The sequence below is a fragment of the Leptopilina boulardi genome, unplaced genomic scaffold, assembly GCF_019393585.1.
Source record: "Leptopilina boulardi isolate dan_hultmark-lab unplaced genomic scaffold, ZJU_Lbou_2.1 LbouV2_327, whole genome shotgun sequence".
NCBI lineage: Eukaryota > Metazoa > Arthropoda > Insecta > Hymenoptera > Figitidae > Leptopilina > Leptopilina boulardi.
Window position 1 is genome coordinate 2249043 of NW_026137893.1, and position 16211 is coordinate 2265253.

General features: G+C 26.9%; 1 protein-coding gene across 2 annotated transcripts in view; it reads right to left on the reverse strand.

Annotated features, from left to right (window-relative positions):
* Window positions 1–1040: 1040 nt before the first annotated feature.
* The window catches only part of LOC127284934 (uncharacterized), a 530987-nt gene continuing 515816 nt past the window's right edge, over window positions 1041–16211 (reverse strand). The window contains exons 5-7 of one of the 2 annotated variants that reach the window (XM_051310656.1): window positions 12499–12610; window positions 6852–7244; window positions 1041–5275 (exon numbers count right to left, since the gene is read on the reverse strand). In XM_051310656.1, the coding sequence (XP_051166613.1) occupies window positions 4635–5275; window positions 6852–7244; window positions 12499–12610 (1146 nt within the window). In that variant the 3' untranslated portion in view covers window positions 1041–4634. The remainder of the gene's footprint in view (window positions 5276–6851; window positions 7245–12498; window positions 12611–16211) is intronic. The other variant, XM_051310657.1, reaches the window with a different exon arrangement.

Sequence of the window (16211 nt, forward strand, 5' to 3'; positions counted from 1 at the left end):
CATAAATTTTTATGATCTTACAGTGATCGTACAATTGCATTTTTATTTTTTTTTATTCTTCATTATTTCTTTTTCTAACAATTTGTTTTTTTTTTTTTTTTTTTTTTTTTTGTCTGATAAGTACACATTCTCCTGAATTTTTTTTTTTTCGTTTAGAGAGAAAATAATTTTAACTCGAGGCAATAATAATAATAATTTTTATTTCTCCAATTGTCATAGGAAAGAATTATTATTATTATTGAAAAGTATACATTTTAGTTTCCCCATTACAATATAGAAAAAATATTTTTTTTTTTTTTGATTTTTTTATATACAATTTTTTTTTTTGGTTTATAATTCAAAATTTTACGTGGAAAATTTAAGTTTGATTTGTAATTCACTTTTTTTAATTGGAAAATAAATTTTTGAATTTTTTGAATTGAATGAAAAATTTGTAATTTGATCAAAAGGAAATTAACAATTCAATTGAAATGAAATTTGTAATTCAATTAAAATAAAATTTACAATTCAATTAAAATGAAATTTATAATTCAATTTAATTTGGAATTTAATGAAAATAAATTTTTGTCATTTTAAATTAAAGTGGAAAATTTAGAAATTAATTTCATTAGAATTTAATTGATTAATTAGTTTGAATTTACAGTAAATTAGAATTAAAAATTAATTGATGTTTTTCAGAAAATTGCAATTTTTTGGAAATTCATTTAGTTAAAAATTAATTGTGACGAACTAAAGTTTTTAATTTTCGTTAAAATGAAATTTCAATTTTCTATAAAAATTAAGAATAAAAAATTTTTTAATATTAGATTTTAATTAAATTTCGAAATCTTAATTAAAATGAACAAAAAATTCAATATAATTTTGAGAATTTATCTTAAATTCAAATAATTAATTTTTAATTTCGAATTCAAAAAAAAAACTTAATCAAAATTATTCTAAAATACTAGATTTTAAATAAAAGAATTCAAAATTTACAATTTAATAAAGAGAAACTTTTGCAAATCGTAAATATTTGAAAATTTAAAAAATCTAAATTTGAATTTAAATGGAAATTAAAAAAAAAAAAAAGATTTAAGTACAAAAATTGTAAGTAATTATTTTTTTTTTTTTTTGTAAGAACGTAAAATTTTTATAGTTTCGAGTCAAAATTATTTTCGAATAGTCTTTCGATACCCTAAGCGCATTTTTATAAAATTATATTTACAACAGCGTGGCTTTCTGAGGTATTCGCTCTATATTTCTCGTGTCTAGAGAGATTTTTTAGAATCCAAGGACGAGACTAGCAAAAAAATTTAAAAATAAATTAATCGTTTCAAAATTTCTATTGTAAAAATACCAAAAAAAAATTATTTCGATAATTTTCATAATTTTCATAATTTTCAAAAATTTCAACACATATTTTAAAATTACATTTTTTTTTCTTCTAAAAATATGTTATGAAATTGCACAATTGTTTTCGTTTCTTTTTTTTCATCATCAATTAAAATTCAATTAAGATATTTTAATTTTAGTAATTAAAATATTCAATTAAAATTTTGTGGAGATAAAAATTTGTATTATCGGTACGTTATATTTAAAAAAAATTTTTTTTTATTAAAAATTTTGAAATTAATATTAAAATTTTCAATTGTGAAGAAAATTTAAAAATTTGATTGTCTGTTCAAAGGCTCTTAGAACCCCAAGAATTTTTTCCATTATTTTACATAAGATTTGGAAGTTTCTTTTTTCCTTTGCCCCTTCTAGAACTAAATTTAAAAAACTGTCAAGCTAACGAAATTATACAAAGAATTTTTAAAAAATTCCAAAATTTTTGTTATTTTCTCTTAATGATTCTTAATTTTAAAAAATTCTAAACTTTGGTTTTCTCATTTTTTTTTCCACTTGAAAAAAAAATATTTGGAAATATATTACAAAAATTGTCCCCATTTTAAACAAAAATGAAACAAAAAATGGGAAATTTTCAATAATTAAAATTAAAATAATTTAAATTAAATAATAAATTTTGCCAAAAGAAAAGTTTTTTAAAATTATATTTTACAAAAATTTTATTTTTGTAAAATAAAATATATGCAAATCTCGTCCGTGAAGGGAATATTATTTTTTTTCATATATTAGAATAATTATTATCGTCGATATCGCTAACGATATACACAGCGCATCATTAAAAATTACAAGTTTTGATAAATTAAAAAATCGTGTTTTTTTGTTTTTATATATTAAATTTCTCAAAGCTCCGCTCGAGTTTTGACTATTTAACGATATGGTACAGCTATGCTACACGGGAGAAAAAATTATTTTTCATATGTACATGGCCGCGTATTTATAATGTTTTTTTTTTTTTTCTTAATTTCTTATTCCTAATTTTTGTTTTTATATATATAAAGAGCTTTTCTATTATATAAATTAGCAATTTTTTTTTCTTTTTTTATTTTTTTGCTCGTTCCAATTATTCTTGGTCTGACTTTTTTCTCCTGACAACAAAAAAGAAAAAAGAAAAAGGAAGGAAAATTCGTTTCGAGAAATTTTTCCAAGAATAACATTTTCAATCCGCATCAACGAAAATAATTTCCTTCCTCACACACAGTTGTTGGAAAAATCAATACAAAAAGTATCAAAATATTTCTAGTCTCATTTCTCTCGCGCGCGCATTTTCATTTTTCTCGTTTTTTTTTTCATTCCTTTTTCCTCATTGGCTTCTTAGAATGCACACTTGAATAAATAATTAATTATTATTAAACTAATGTATCTCTTTTTTTTTAAAAAAAAGGATTTTACTAATTTTCCCAAGATGGACAAAATTGTAAAATTGAATTAAATGGCTTTGTGGTATTTAACACTTGACGAGATGTGAAATTTTAAATTAAAAAGGAAAGGGAAGAAAATCCAGCTTTTCCGGCTTTGTCGTCAGGAGAAAATTGGAACAAAGAAAATTCGTGCCGAGAGGCGAGGAGGGGGGTGAAAAAAAAACCCTTTGAGGGTAGCAAAAAAAAAAAAAAAAAAAACATTGGGAAGACAAAGCGAGGAAAAATTAGAAACGAAAGAGGCAAGTGTGCATTCCAGAGCTTTGTCGTTTTTTTTTTTACTTCTTAAATAGCCTACGGATAAATTAGTTACGTACAAAGTATTTAAGCAACCTTTGGTTCGAGCCTGAGTCTCATTGAATTTTTTTTTTTCGCGGAAAATTTTTACTTAGTCTTTAAAGAGACTACTATATTATAAGATTATTATAAACTAAAAGATCACTTTTTTCTGATCACCATTTGGTTTTTTTTTTTTGTTTTTTTTTTTATAAAAAAAAACGTCATTTGATGAGTGACGATTTTTTTTTTCTAAGAATTATTTTCATATTATTGCCCGCAAAGAGTTACTTTGGAACCGCACGAGCTTTTAGAAAAAAATGACATTTTTCCTCTAATGAAAAAAAATGCTTCGAGTTCTTGATAATTTTTGAAATTTTTTTTCTAGGATAAGTGCACCAATTACGGCGCGTTCATAAAAAATAACTTATTATTATATTTAATATAACTGCTGCAAAAATGATTAAAAAACAATTATTTTAATCTTTTTTGATACAATTACTAATAAAGATGTACATTTAAACAATTATTAATTTAATTATTTGAGATCAAATTTTTTCTTTCGCCGTAATTGAATCATTTTTAAGATTGGCTCCAATTACGGTGGGTAAATTATCTTCAAAATACACGTAATTTTGGTCACCGTAATTGATACACCGAAACTGATACAAACGCGCCGTAATAGAAAATTATGATATTAATTTTAATTTCTCATATTTATTTAAATAATCGATTTTTATAAAGTTTAATTTTTTTTTAAATTTCTAAATAACATAAGCGTTTAGTTTAATAAGTCTTAAATTGACTTTATATAATAGAAATGTCGAATTTTCTATTTCAAAGGTTCGAATCGCGCCGTAATTAGTGCATTTACCCTAAATGTGTGAAAATGTTTTTATGATTTTCATTGCACAGTTTTTTGAGGTTATGTATTTTTAATTATATGAAGTCATTTTTGACTTTACCGGCAATGCGATATTTATTAGATGCCATTAGAATTCTATGGTTAGAGCTCATTGCATGATAATTTAGAAAATAATTATATCGATGAAATTTATCGACAAATAATTATTGAAATTTGTTTTGTTTTTTTAACATATCGCAAAAACCGTTATTTTTATCGTAAAAAAAAATTAGGCGGCTTACTTTCCGAGGCATGAAGTCAGGGATATCAACGTAACTACAAATCATAATTTGGTTTACAGTTGCGTTGGTAGCCCTGATTTCAGGCCTTATCAATTAAGGCTGATTCCACAATTGGTAAATTGTTAATAGGCCTAAGCAGAATGAAATCTCTAATCGTAAATCTTAAGCTTTTACATGAGAGAGTAAAGGATAGAAATATCTTTTTGTCCTTTTCTCTCTCATGTAAAAGCTTAAGATTTACGATTAGAGATTTCATTCTGCTTAGGCCTAATGAGTATCAGTTTATAAAACAAAAATCACCAAGAACTTGAAATTGCATTTTTCATACATTTTTTCCCTTAGCTAGATAAATCATTTACATTTTTTTCCAAAATAAAAATTCCCTTTCCTTTTTTTTCTCATTGGAAATTCTTAAGAGACAATATAATCCGCGGAATGATGTGAATGATGAGAATTTCTATGTTTATCTTTACGATGATTTGTTTTTGAGGTACTGCCACGTGTTCCTGTGGTTCCAGTTGTACCGGAAGTATGATGACTATAACCACTGTCACTACCAAAACTCGAATCAGGTTGTCCCTGATATAATCGACCACCCGATGAAACTTGATCGGGATCTCTTGCTGTATAATAAACGGGTTGTGAATATTTATCTTCGTTGTAGAGCCTATCAGTTGGCTGTGAATATGTATCGGTATATTCGGCAACTTGTGTATAGACTGGATGTGAATTTTCTTGTGTTTGATGATGAAGACCAAAATAATCGGTTCCATATTGCGATGAATATTTATTGGCCTGTTTCCAATTTGATGATTTATCTTTATTATTGCTTCTTCCCTGACTTGAATAATGTTGTAATGGACCCAATACAGGAACACTTTCGTATGGATTTTCCTTATTGACTCTGAGCTGTGATTGAGCTGCAGGCATTGGTGGCACAAAATATGGTAGCCTATGAGCCACAGACGGGACGGATTGTTGTCGTTGACTACTACTACTATTATTACTGTTGTTGTTATTGTTGTTGTTGCTCGTTCGCACTCCAGCGACACCTTAAAGAAAAAAATAATTATTCAATAAATTTTAAAGAGAAAAAAAAAATTAATTGCATATAAATCGAAAACGGTTGGTTGCCATTGTCCTCAATCTTCATTTGTCATAATTCTCGTCAACTACCGCACCCTGCTCTAGTGAAAATATAGTAACTTTTAATTTTAACAATAAAGTTACTAAATTTTTACTAGAGCAGAGTGCGGTAGTTGACAAGAATTATGACAAACGATAAGTGGGAATTAGGCCTAAGCAGAATGATATCTCTAATCGTAAATCTTAAGCTTTTACATGAGAGAGAAAAGGATAGAAATATCTTTTGTTCTTTTCTCTCTCATGTAAAAGCTTAAGATTTACGATTAGAGATTTCATTCTGCTTAGGCCTATTTTGACGAATGGGGACAGTAGAAACCAACCTCGGATGTTCAAGCTTCGCGAACTTCTCGCTAGGGTGTATCATAGTCGATCGTGTCAGTTTACCACGATGAAGCATGTGTATTTAAGAAATTAAAATATATCAACTTCTATAAACGAGTTAAGTCCGCAATGATATGTTAATAATATTAAAAAAAATTGCTTGCTCCTTTAACAGTTTATTTTAATATTTTCTTTTTTGCAGGTTCGATGATTACTATTTGGTCGTAATTTTGTGTATTGTAAAGTTAACCTCAAAAAAAAAATGTTTGAGTTGCTGTACACTTTTATTCGTTAAAGCAATATAAGGCTTTTTATGTAATATATGTAACAAATTGTCGCAAACGTATCAAATGTCATAACCTCACTTTTTGTAGAACATGTAGCTCAAAATTAATTTTTAAAACGCAAATACATAAAAAAAAACATTAACGGAAAAAGGTCGAATGAATATCTCGAAACTAGAATAATAATGAAAACTGATTTTGATTGAACGAAACAAAGTATTATAGATTAATTAATTTTAAAACAAATAAATTTTTGAAAAAAAAAATATTTACGACAGAAAAGTTCGTTAAATCGATATATATATATATAGCTTGAGAAATATATATTCTTGACCTCTGAGAACTCAGGAAGTAATTGAATCTCAAAGCATCGAGGGTCCATACAGACAAAACTGTCCCTCTAACGAGGTCACTCAACCATACATGTTCTCTTAGAAGCATCTTTCAAGAGGAAAGATCAGAAAAAGCACGGTCCATGATTTCCAAAGGAAATAGAATAGAGAAAAGAGTGTATTGGAACTTGCGGTGGCCAATTATATTGATTATAACATTGATCTTTTTTTTTTCTCAACTCTTTTCTCCTCGTTCCCATTATATATATATAATGTAAATTCACTTATATTTAATTAAATAATTATTAAATTAAATTTTCAAATTCAGTCAATATTATCGTTCTTAAAAATTGATTTACGATAATAAATTTTTTTTTTTAGGTTAGTAATCTTGTGCATTGACATAAGTACAAGTACCAACCGTGTAAGACAAAACAAAAAAGAATGGCGCGAAATTTAAAAAACCCTTTCTTTAAATAATTTGCGAAAAAATGAATTTTTTTTGTATGAAGTTAAAAAAATGAATTTAAAATGTAAAATATTACCTGCAACACTAGGGAAATATGGAAGTAGGTGAAGCATTCCTTCGTGGAATTCGCCTAAATCATGATTTTTATCCTTTTTACGTCTGTCTAAACTCCTTGGACTTTTACCCCTTCGTTCCCTTGGAAACCTGCCACCAACAGGACATGTTCCCCATGCTGGTCCATTTAGGGTCAACATTTTTGCTTCTGAAGGTTCACCAACTGAGAGTTCATCTTCAGCAAATTCATCATCACTTGGTACAAATTTACTGTCTTCAGTTGCAAATCTCTCGGCAGTGAATCGACGACGAGGATTATGATGATGATTATGATGATGATTGTGATGATTATGATGATTATTCAATTGATTTCTTGCATTTAATTCACTCTCCTCATCTGTCTCCGGATGATCTCCTAAAAAAAAAGATGAATAATTAACATTAGAAAAAAATGGAATTATATTAATTTAATGCAAGGAAAAAAAAATATTGCAGTTTTATTAATGCTTCTTAAAAATGCTTTTTTGTTAAAAATTAATAGTTTATTTACAAAATAAAAATACTTCCTTTAGGAGGAAGCGATAAAAATTTAATTAATATTAATTAGTAATTAATATTTAATAATAATAATAAGCAGTAAAAGTAAATGAGTGAAACGAATTCATAGTTCCGAGAATCAGATATTTAGTTTACATGGCGTCCCTCCAGAGGGCGAATGCGTCAGGGCGCTACAATCAAAATTCTCATATATATACATTTCTTGAGAACAAATTTTGTAATTAAATTTCAATGGTTTTTTAAAATTAGAAAAATTAAATTTTCACAATTCAATAAAAAATCGAAATATAAAATAATTGGGATAAAATTTCTTAAACCGATTAGCTACAATTAACAAATTTAATTTTCAATGTTAAATGGCTTTTAATTACTCTTACTGTAATCAAAATAAATTTCTTAAAATATCGGAACAAAACAAATGGTTTGTTAACATTTTAACATAACCTCAAAAAAATTCACACGAAAATAAAAAAATTAAAGTAATTCAATGGGATTGAGAATATATTTATTATACGTTTTTGGTATTGCTGAAACAGAATCCGCTGTCCATAATACCCCATTGCATCTGGATTTGAAGTTTAACATAACCTAATAACCATTTTATTTTCTGGCCCCAAAACATAAATTTTAAACAAACCATATTTTAAAACATGTAGTAAACATGGTCTAGATCCCAGGTTTGAATTATGTTTTATTTTCCTACAAAGGTTTTTTGAGGTTATGTGAAAATCTAGTCGTGATGGGGTAAAAAAAGTATTCAATTTCCGAGATTCCAAGAACGTATAATACACATTATATGAATCCAAGGATTGAATTATTTTTCCATTTTTTCTGTTCGAGTGAAGGTGTTTTGAGGTTATGTCAAAATTTTGGCGCGATGGTGTAAAATGGACAACGAATTCGGTTTCAGAAATCCCAAAAACGTATAATGAACATGATCTTAAGCATAGAAATGTATAATTTTCCTATTTTTTTTAATTCCTGTAAAGGGTTTTTGAGGTTATGTCAAAATCCTAACCTAATGGGGTAAAATAAACAACGGATTCGAATTGAGTGACACCAATGACGTACAATAAACATGGTGTGAATCCCAGGGTTGTATCATTCTATTACTATTTGTGTTCCTGTGAAGATTTTTTAGGTTATGTAAATATTTTGACCTGGCGGGGTAAAATGGACAGCGAATTTGGTTTGATCTACTCTAAGAATGTATAATAAACATTATATGAATCCTAAGATTGAATTATTTTTCCATTTTTTCTCTTCGAGTGAAGGTGTTTTGAGGTTATGTCAAAATTTTGGCGCGATGGGGTAAAATGGACAATGGATTCGGTTTCAGAAATCCCAAAAACGTATAATAAACATGATCTTAAGCATAGAAATATATAATTTTTCTATTTTTTTTAATTCCTGTAAAGAATTTTTGAGGTTATGTCAAAATCCTGACCTCATGGGGTAAAATGAACAACGGATTCGAATTGAGTGACGTACAATAAACGTGGTCTAAATCCCAGGTTAGTATTATTCTTTCATTATTTGTGTTTTCGTGAAGGTTTTTTAGGTTATGTCAAAGTCCTAACAGTTTGGGCCAAAATGAACAGCATATTTAGTTTAAGCTACTCTAATAACGTATAATAAACATTATTTGAATCCCAGGGTTAAATTTTTTTTGCTATTTTTTGTGTTTCTGTAAAAGTTTTTTGAGGTTATATAAAAATTCTGAGGTGTCGGGGTAAAATCGACAGTGTATTCGATTTCAGAGATCCCTAAAAGTATATAATAAACATAATTTGAATCCAAAAATTGGGTTAATTTTCTATTTCTTGTGCTCTTGTAAAATTTTTTTTCCGGGTTATGTCAAAATTCTGACACGATGGGGTAAAATGAACAACGAATTTGGTTTCAGTGGCTCAAAAAAACACAATGAATATACTCTGAATCCTATGATTGGATTATTTTTCTCCTTTCTGTGTTCCTGTGAAAATTTTTTTGAGGTTATGTCAAAATCCTGACCTAACGGGGTAAAATGGACATTAATAATAAAAATGATTTAACGTTGTAAATTAAATTTCTTAATTTTAACTTATCCGTTTGTGTTATTCTAATAACCCAATTATTTTGATATAATTAAAGAAAATTAATTAAATTTTAATTAAAAAAAATAAAAACAAAATTTACTATCTGGGAAAAAGTAATTGAAAATGATAATAATTATAATTTGACTGTGTACCACTACTATATAAACACAATATGGCCTTAATTTGTGAATAGGCAAATATTATCCCACCCCTTCCTACACGCATAAACTGTCAAATGTCGAAAGCCTCATCATCATATTAATTAGCTGTCTCCCTAATGGGAAGAATAAGTTAGAGGTCATGTCACGTTTATCTCTTGGAGCAAAAGCCACTTTGTGAAATGTAGCGAAAGAAAAAAAAAAAGAGTTTAGAGGGTGAGGGGAAAAGGTCCAAAGAGAGTGAGTGAGAGAGAGGGAAAGGGGGGGGGAAAGGAGTAATTAGAGTGAGAGAGAGAGGACGAAGAAGATGAAAGGGTGGGTGGAGAGAGAGAGAGAGGGAGGATAATATGGTAAAGAGGTGTCGCTTGCAAGCTCGTGTTAGCCAACAAAGTTCAGCCAGTTCAGCTCGTGTTAGTTCAACAACGCTTAACTGACAGACGAACACGATCAGACGGACAGACAGATAAACACTCGTACCCATTTCTTGGGACCAATTGACGAGAATGCCATCGCTCGTCAAGACACTCCTCAAATGTATGTCTCATCTGCAAGGAGACATTATTTTTTTTTTTTTTATAACGATTTTTTTTCTCTCTTTTTTTCTTGCAAGAAATTTTCTCTTTAAAATGTTGCGTGATAGAATATTATTATTATTATTATTATTATTATTATTATTATGTGCCCCCTGGAGGTTCTATCAGAATTCCGCCGGAACTTCCACCGTAATTCCGTCGGAATTCCATCGGAGTTCCAAAGAATTTCCGATGGGATTCCGACGGAATTAAGACTCCAAAATTTTTGAAAAAAATTAATCGGAATTCCGTCGGAATCCGATCGGAAATTCTTTGGAACTCCGATGGAATTTCGACGGAATTACGTTGGAAGTTACGGCGGAATTCTGATAGAACCTACAGGAGGCACTTTCCGGGGAATTTTTCCAAGTGGGTCATTACAATAATTAATTTAATTTTAATTAATTTCAAATATTTTCATTTGTAATTATTTAATTTAATTATTTTAAATTGTATAATTAGTTAATCTTAGTGTTTTAACTGTAATCAGTGAATTTTATTATTTTAAATATATATAAAAATTAGTGAGTTTTATTGTTTTGACTATATAATTACTTAATTCAATTATTTTAATTACAATTAATTAATTTTATAAACTGCTTAATTCATTCAATTAATTATTATATATTATCATCAAAATTAATAACACTATAAATTTAAAACGATTAAAAAATCAGTTGTTAAGAAATTAATTTTTCAATATTGAAAATGTATTTTTTTGAAAAGAGCAGATAAAAGTTGATGTATATTAATTAACTGATGTAAAAATTCTATATAAAAAATGAATTTTTATTTAAAAAATATTTTCCAACAATTTTTTTTTTCTGATACTTAAATAATATATTTTTAACCTCAATTGAAAAATTTATTTTTAATTTATATAAAGAGAACGTATTTCCAGTAAGTGAACAAAGTTTCATTCATTTTAATTAAACGGCTCTCTCACTCTCTCTCCCCCCCCCCTCTCTCTCTCTCTCTCTTCTTTTCTCTTTCGCTTTTTTTTCTACTGGATAAACGTTTCTCAACTTTTTTTTTTTTGTTATCAATGTAAAACATTTTCTTCATATTTTACTGAAATGGTTATTTAAAAGCTACCGAGCACTTTTTATTTACAATATATATATATATATATATATATATATATATATATATATATATATTTAGAACGAGTATATTTTATGCAGTGAGAGAAATAAAAATTGCGCGGCACAAAATATTAAAGCAGAGAGTGTCAAAGGAAAATTTTTTATCCAGGTAACGAGTAAAAATTTAATATTCATTTAAATAAAATAATTAATTTCTAATAAATATAATAATAGGAACAATAATAATAATAATATTAATAATAATAATAATAATAATAATAATAAAACCATATTTAAATCCAATAAAATATAAAAAAAATATTAAAATTTTGATCCGCCATTCTGAACTTTGAAAAACTGACCTCAAATTCGGAATCAGTGACCTCGAAACCTCCCGAGTAACAAGTTTCAAAGAATTTATAATGATTTTTAAAAATCGATGCCATATTGGATCCGCCATTTTGAATTTTGAAAAATTGACTTTAGATTTGCTATTTTGAATTTTGAGAAACTAACCTCGGATTCGAAATTAGTGACCCCGAAAACCCCTTGAGAAATAAATTTCAAGTAAATCTAAACGATTTTTAAAATTGAACGCCATTTTCGATTCTCTATTTTGAATTTTGAAAAATTGACTCTAAATTCGAAATCAGTGACCCCCAAAAACCCCCGAGTAACAATTTTCAATGAATTTTGAACGATTTTTCAAAATCGACGCCATATTGGATCCGCCATTTTGAATTTTTGAAAATTTAACTGAATAAACCTAGTAAATCGCGTGCAGAAATTTATTAACTACAAGTAACTTCCTTGATCTAAACAAAATTTTGTTCCTAACTACTTTATTATAAATAACATTTTGTAAATTATTTTACGTATTTTCAATAAAAATATTTAAATATATATATTTTTTAATAAACAATAGAAAAAACAAAAAATTTCTCTATACAGTTAATTGAATATAGAAATTTTTGTTTTAAACTTTTGATACTGTATAGCTATATACCCTAAACGAAAAATTTCTATTTTCAAGTAACAAAATACAGGAATTTTTCGTTTAGGACAACTGCTGCACCAAAAATTTTTTTCAGTGTTAGACATATTTATGTCCCACAGTTGTAAAAGAATTAAAAGAAAAAAATTAATAATAAAATTTATAAGTAATAAAAAAATAATCAAAAAAATAAAAATATATTTTTAAATAAAATAATAACTCACCATTGCTGAGTTCCTCGTAAACGGGATTATAAAGGTCCTGAGAAGAGTAAGGATCGGGACCAGGACTACTGCAAACGAAGACCCCTCTACCTCCATCCTTGACGTCCAACATCTGTGGATACGAAGGGCTCGTTAGAAGAAAATAAAAACATCGACACGTGTGCTAGAGATATAAATTACTATCGTTAAGGTTTGTGATATTTATTTCTATGTGTGTGTGTGTGTGTGTGTGTGTGTGTACTTCGTGAAAGGTATTGTTCGTGTGGGAATCTTATATGTTGCCTATATGTCCAGGAAAACAGGTATCCCAATGTGTACACGTAGTATTATGGTGTCTCGATGGTATCTCTATGGTACTTGCCAACAACCATATAAGGAATAAAGAAAAGCTCCTTAGCGTTGTATATACTCTTGCGGCTTACCGTTGTATATATATATATACAGTATTATATACTTCATTCGTATAAGATTGAGGTTTACTAGGATCTGCCACCTTCTAAAAGTGGCTTTACATGTATACATAGTCTTTGAAAAAAAAAAAAAAAAAAAAAATGCTCTTCAAATTCTCAATTTATTTTTTCAAATTAATCTAATTATATTGGAAAATATTGTCCCTTTCTAAAAAAAAATATTTTTTTTATAATTTATTACATAGAAATATTGATATTGATTCTATAAAGTGAATCCTTGAGTCAAAGCTTCCAAAGCGTCCCTCCAGGGGGCCAGTGGCGCCAAACTTCACAATTCATTCAATAATTTTTCTATTCATATTCATATCTATTCAATATTCTATTCTATTTTTCTATATTTATTATTTTATTTTTTGACAATTTTTATTTTTTAGCAGTCGAAATACTAAATAAATATTATAATTATATTATTATTATTAATAGTGTACATATATGCTGTCCTTGTGGTTAAATTTTGCGCATTATTTTTACATTGATGTTTGATGTACATAACCTAAACGTAAGAACAACATATATGCAGTCACCTGTATAATAAAAATAACAGAAAAAAATAAAATAAAATTAGTGATAAATAAAAAAAAATAATAAAATAAAAACAATATAATGAATATTATTGATTTTATAAAGCGATTATCAGAGGTTCTAGAGTCAAAGCTTCCATAGCGTCCCTGTAGAGGGCCAGTGGCGCCAAAATTCAAAATTTATTTAATATAAGCAATTTAGAAGTAACTCGACTTCTTTAATAATTATTAAAACCACTAAATAAACATCATTACAGATTTAATTATCATAAATTATAATGTTTAAATATTAAATAAATATTATAATTGTATAATAATAACAACTAAAAGAAAAATAAAATGAGATATAAGAAAAATGGAAAACAATAAATGTAATTGATTCTATAAATTAAATATTAGTTTCCTGGAGTCAAAGCTTTCAAAGCGTCCCTCCAGGAGGCCAACGGTGCCAAAATTAAATTTTTTTTTAATATTATTAAAATTATAAGCAAATTAGAAGTAGCTCGACTTTTTTAATTATCAAAACTACTAAACAAATAGAATTACAGATTTAACGACCGGAAATTTGAATGTTTAAATATTAAATAAATATTAAAATTATCGAACAATATAATTAGAAGAAAAATAAAATCATATAAAAGAAAATTGAAAAATAATTATTGTTATTGATTCTGTAAATTGAATATTACAGTCCTAGAATCAAAGTTTCCAAAGCGTCCCTCCAGGGGGCCAGTGGCGCCAAAATTCAAAATTAATTTCATAATTTTTTAAACCAAGAAAGAAATTTATATATATATAGTTAACCTCTGTGTATCACGTTTGTTCTCGCACTGATTCAACTTCTCGCTCATATATATATATATATATAGGACTTGAGCTCCAGGGGAGTTAAAGGATCTCAAGAGTCTTTAAGGCCAGAAACGAGTTAATCGCCAAGCGGATACACTCTGTTGAAAAGCGTTAAAGCTCTCCCTGGAGGATGCATTTTACCGTGGTTTTTTTTGCCTCCCCTCCCCCACTTTCACGTTATCGTCGCACTCGACAATATTTTTCCCCAAACGATTCTTGTGTGATCCTCCATCTAGTTTCACATCGTTCGATAGCCACTCTCCCCGCGCGCGCGTTTCGTTTTAAAAACAAAAACAACTTTTAAAATGAAAACTTTTCCTTTATGCCATAACAAAAGCACTTTAATTTTATTTTCCCCGGGAATATTTAAAGATATAATGCACTTTTTTTGGGGGTGAAAAAAAATTTTTTTTTTTTTGTCTCGTATAATTTACAAAGAAAGTTCAGCCATTCATTCATTTTTATAAAATAAACTTGATTATTCGATAAAACGATAAAGAAATTTTTTTAAAACGGAATGATTATTTTAACTGTGTATATTTATTTGTGTGTTTTTTTTTAATTTATCGACAATAAATGAATTTTTTTTTTTGTTCAAGAATTAAATTTGAATTTTGGCGCCACAAGCCCTCTGGAGGGACGCCGTAGAAGCTTTTCTGGTCTTTAGAACACTAACACTGTTTAAAGTGATTGCCGAATTTATTGTCAAATAAAGAGTAGAATAAGAATTTTTATTTACTTTTTTTTAATGTGAAAACAAAATTTTATTTTTAATTTGTTCAAAATATTTATTATTTTATTTTTATTTATTTATTAATTAAATATTATAAATTATAGAATTTATAGTATTTGTTTAGCATTTGAACTATATTTAATTCAAAATCAAATTCTAGGATTTTCTTAGTTTATAGAAATATTAAATAAATTTTGAATTTTAGCGCCACTTGTATATTTTATTATCATTATTTTTTAGATTTCGCTAATTGTATTTTATTTTTCTGATAATTATAATATTTATTTAGCATTTCAGCTATTTCATTAAAATCAAATTAAAAAAGTAATAAAATAATAAAAATAAAATAATAATAAATGAAGAATAAAAAATAAATTACCTAAATGAATAATAAAATATAAAATAAAAATAAATAAAGAATAAAATATTTTAAAAAATATTAAAATTATTGAATGAATTTTGAAATTTGGCGCCATTGGCCCCCTGTAGGGACGCCGTGAAAACTTTTCTATATGTTGTACTTATTATAAATTAATCGATTTTAGTTTTTTTCTTCCTTTAATATTTCCAGTTTTTCTACATTAATTAGGCAGAGATTAATTAATAATTCATAAATATATCATCACAATTCCCATAAAAATAATAGGCAAACAAACTTTCTGCGTTAAAAAATCAATTCTCAAGTGGATTTTAAATGAGCTTCTCGCACAGTTTTGAAATTGGTTCTTTAATAATTCTCAGAATATTTTAATGAATCTTCAAAGTTTAGAGAATTATATTTCAAAACAAAAAAAAAATGCTTTTTTGTTTTGAAATATCTCAATGAGTTTACTTTTGTTTCAAGTATTTTTTTTAATTATGTGCAACAAAATTTTTTTTTTTAAATTGTAAAATAATTTTAATTTTATTATTATTATTTTTTCTATTATTATTGTTATTATTATTTTTTTTGTAGATATCATATTATTACACATATATGTCTTTAGGATAAGATTCTTCAACTCGAGGTTAAGAAATTTTATATATAAACTTTGGACTTTGAAAGTTTTACGAACTTGGTAATCTTTTTCATTTACTTTGAGGATTTACTTGTCTCTTTTCCTCGCACTGAAAATGAAGTCATAAAAATTATACGATCTA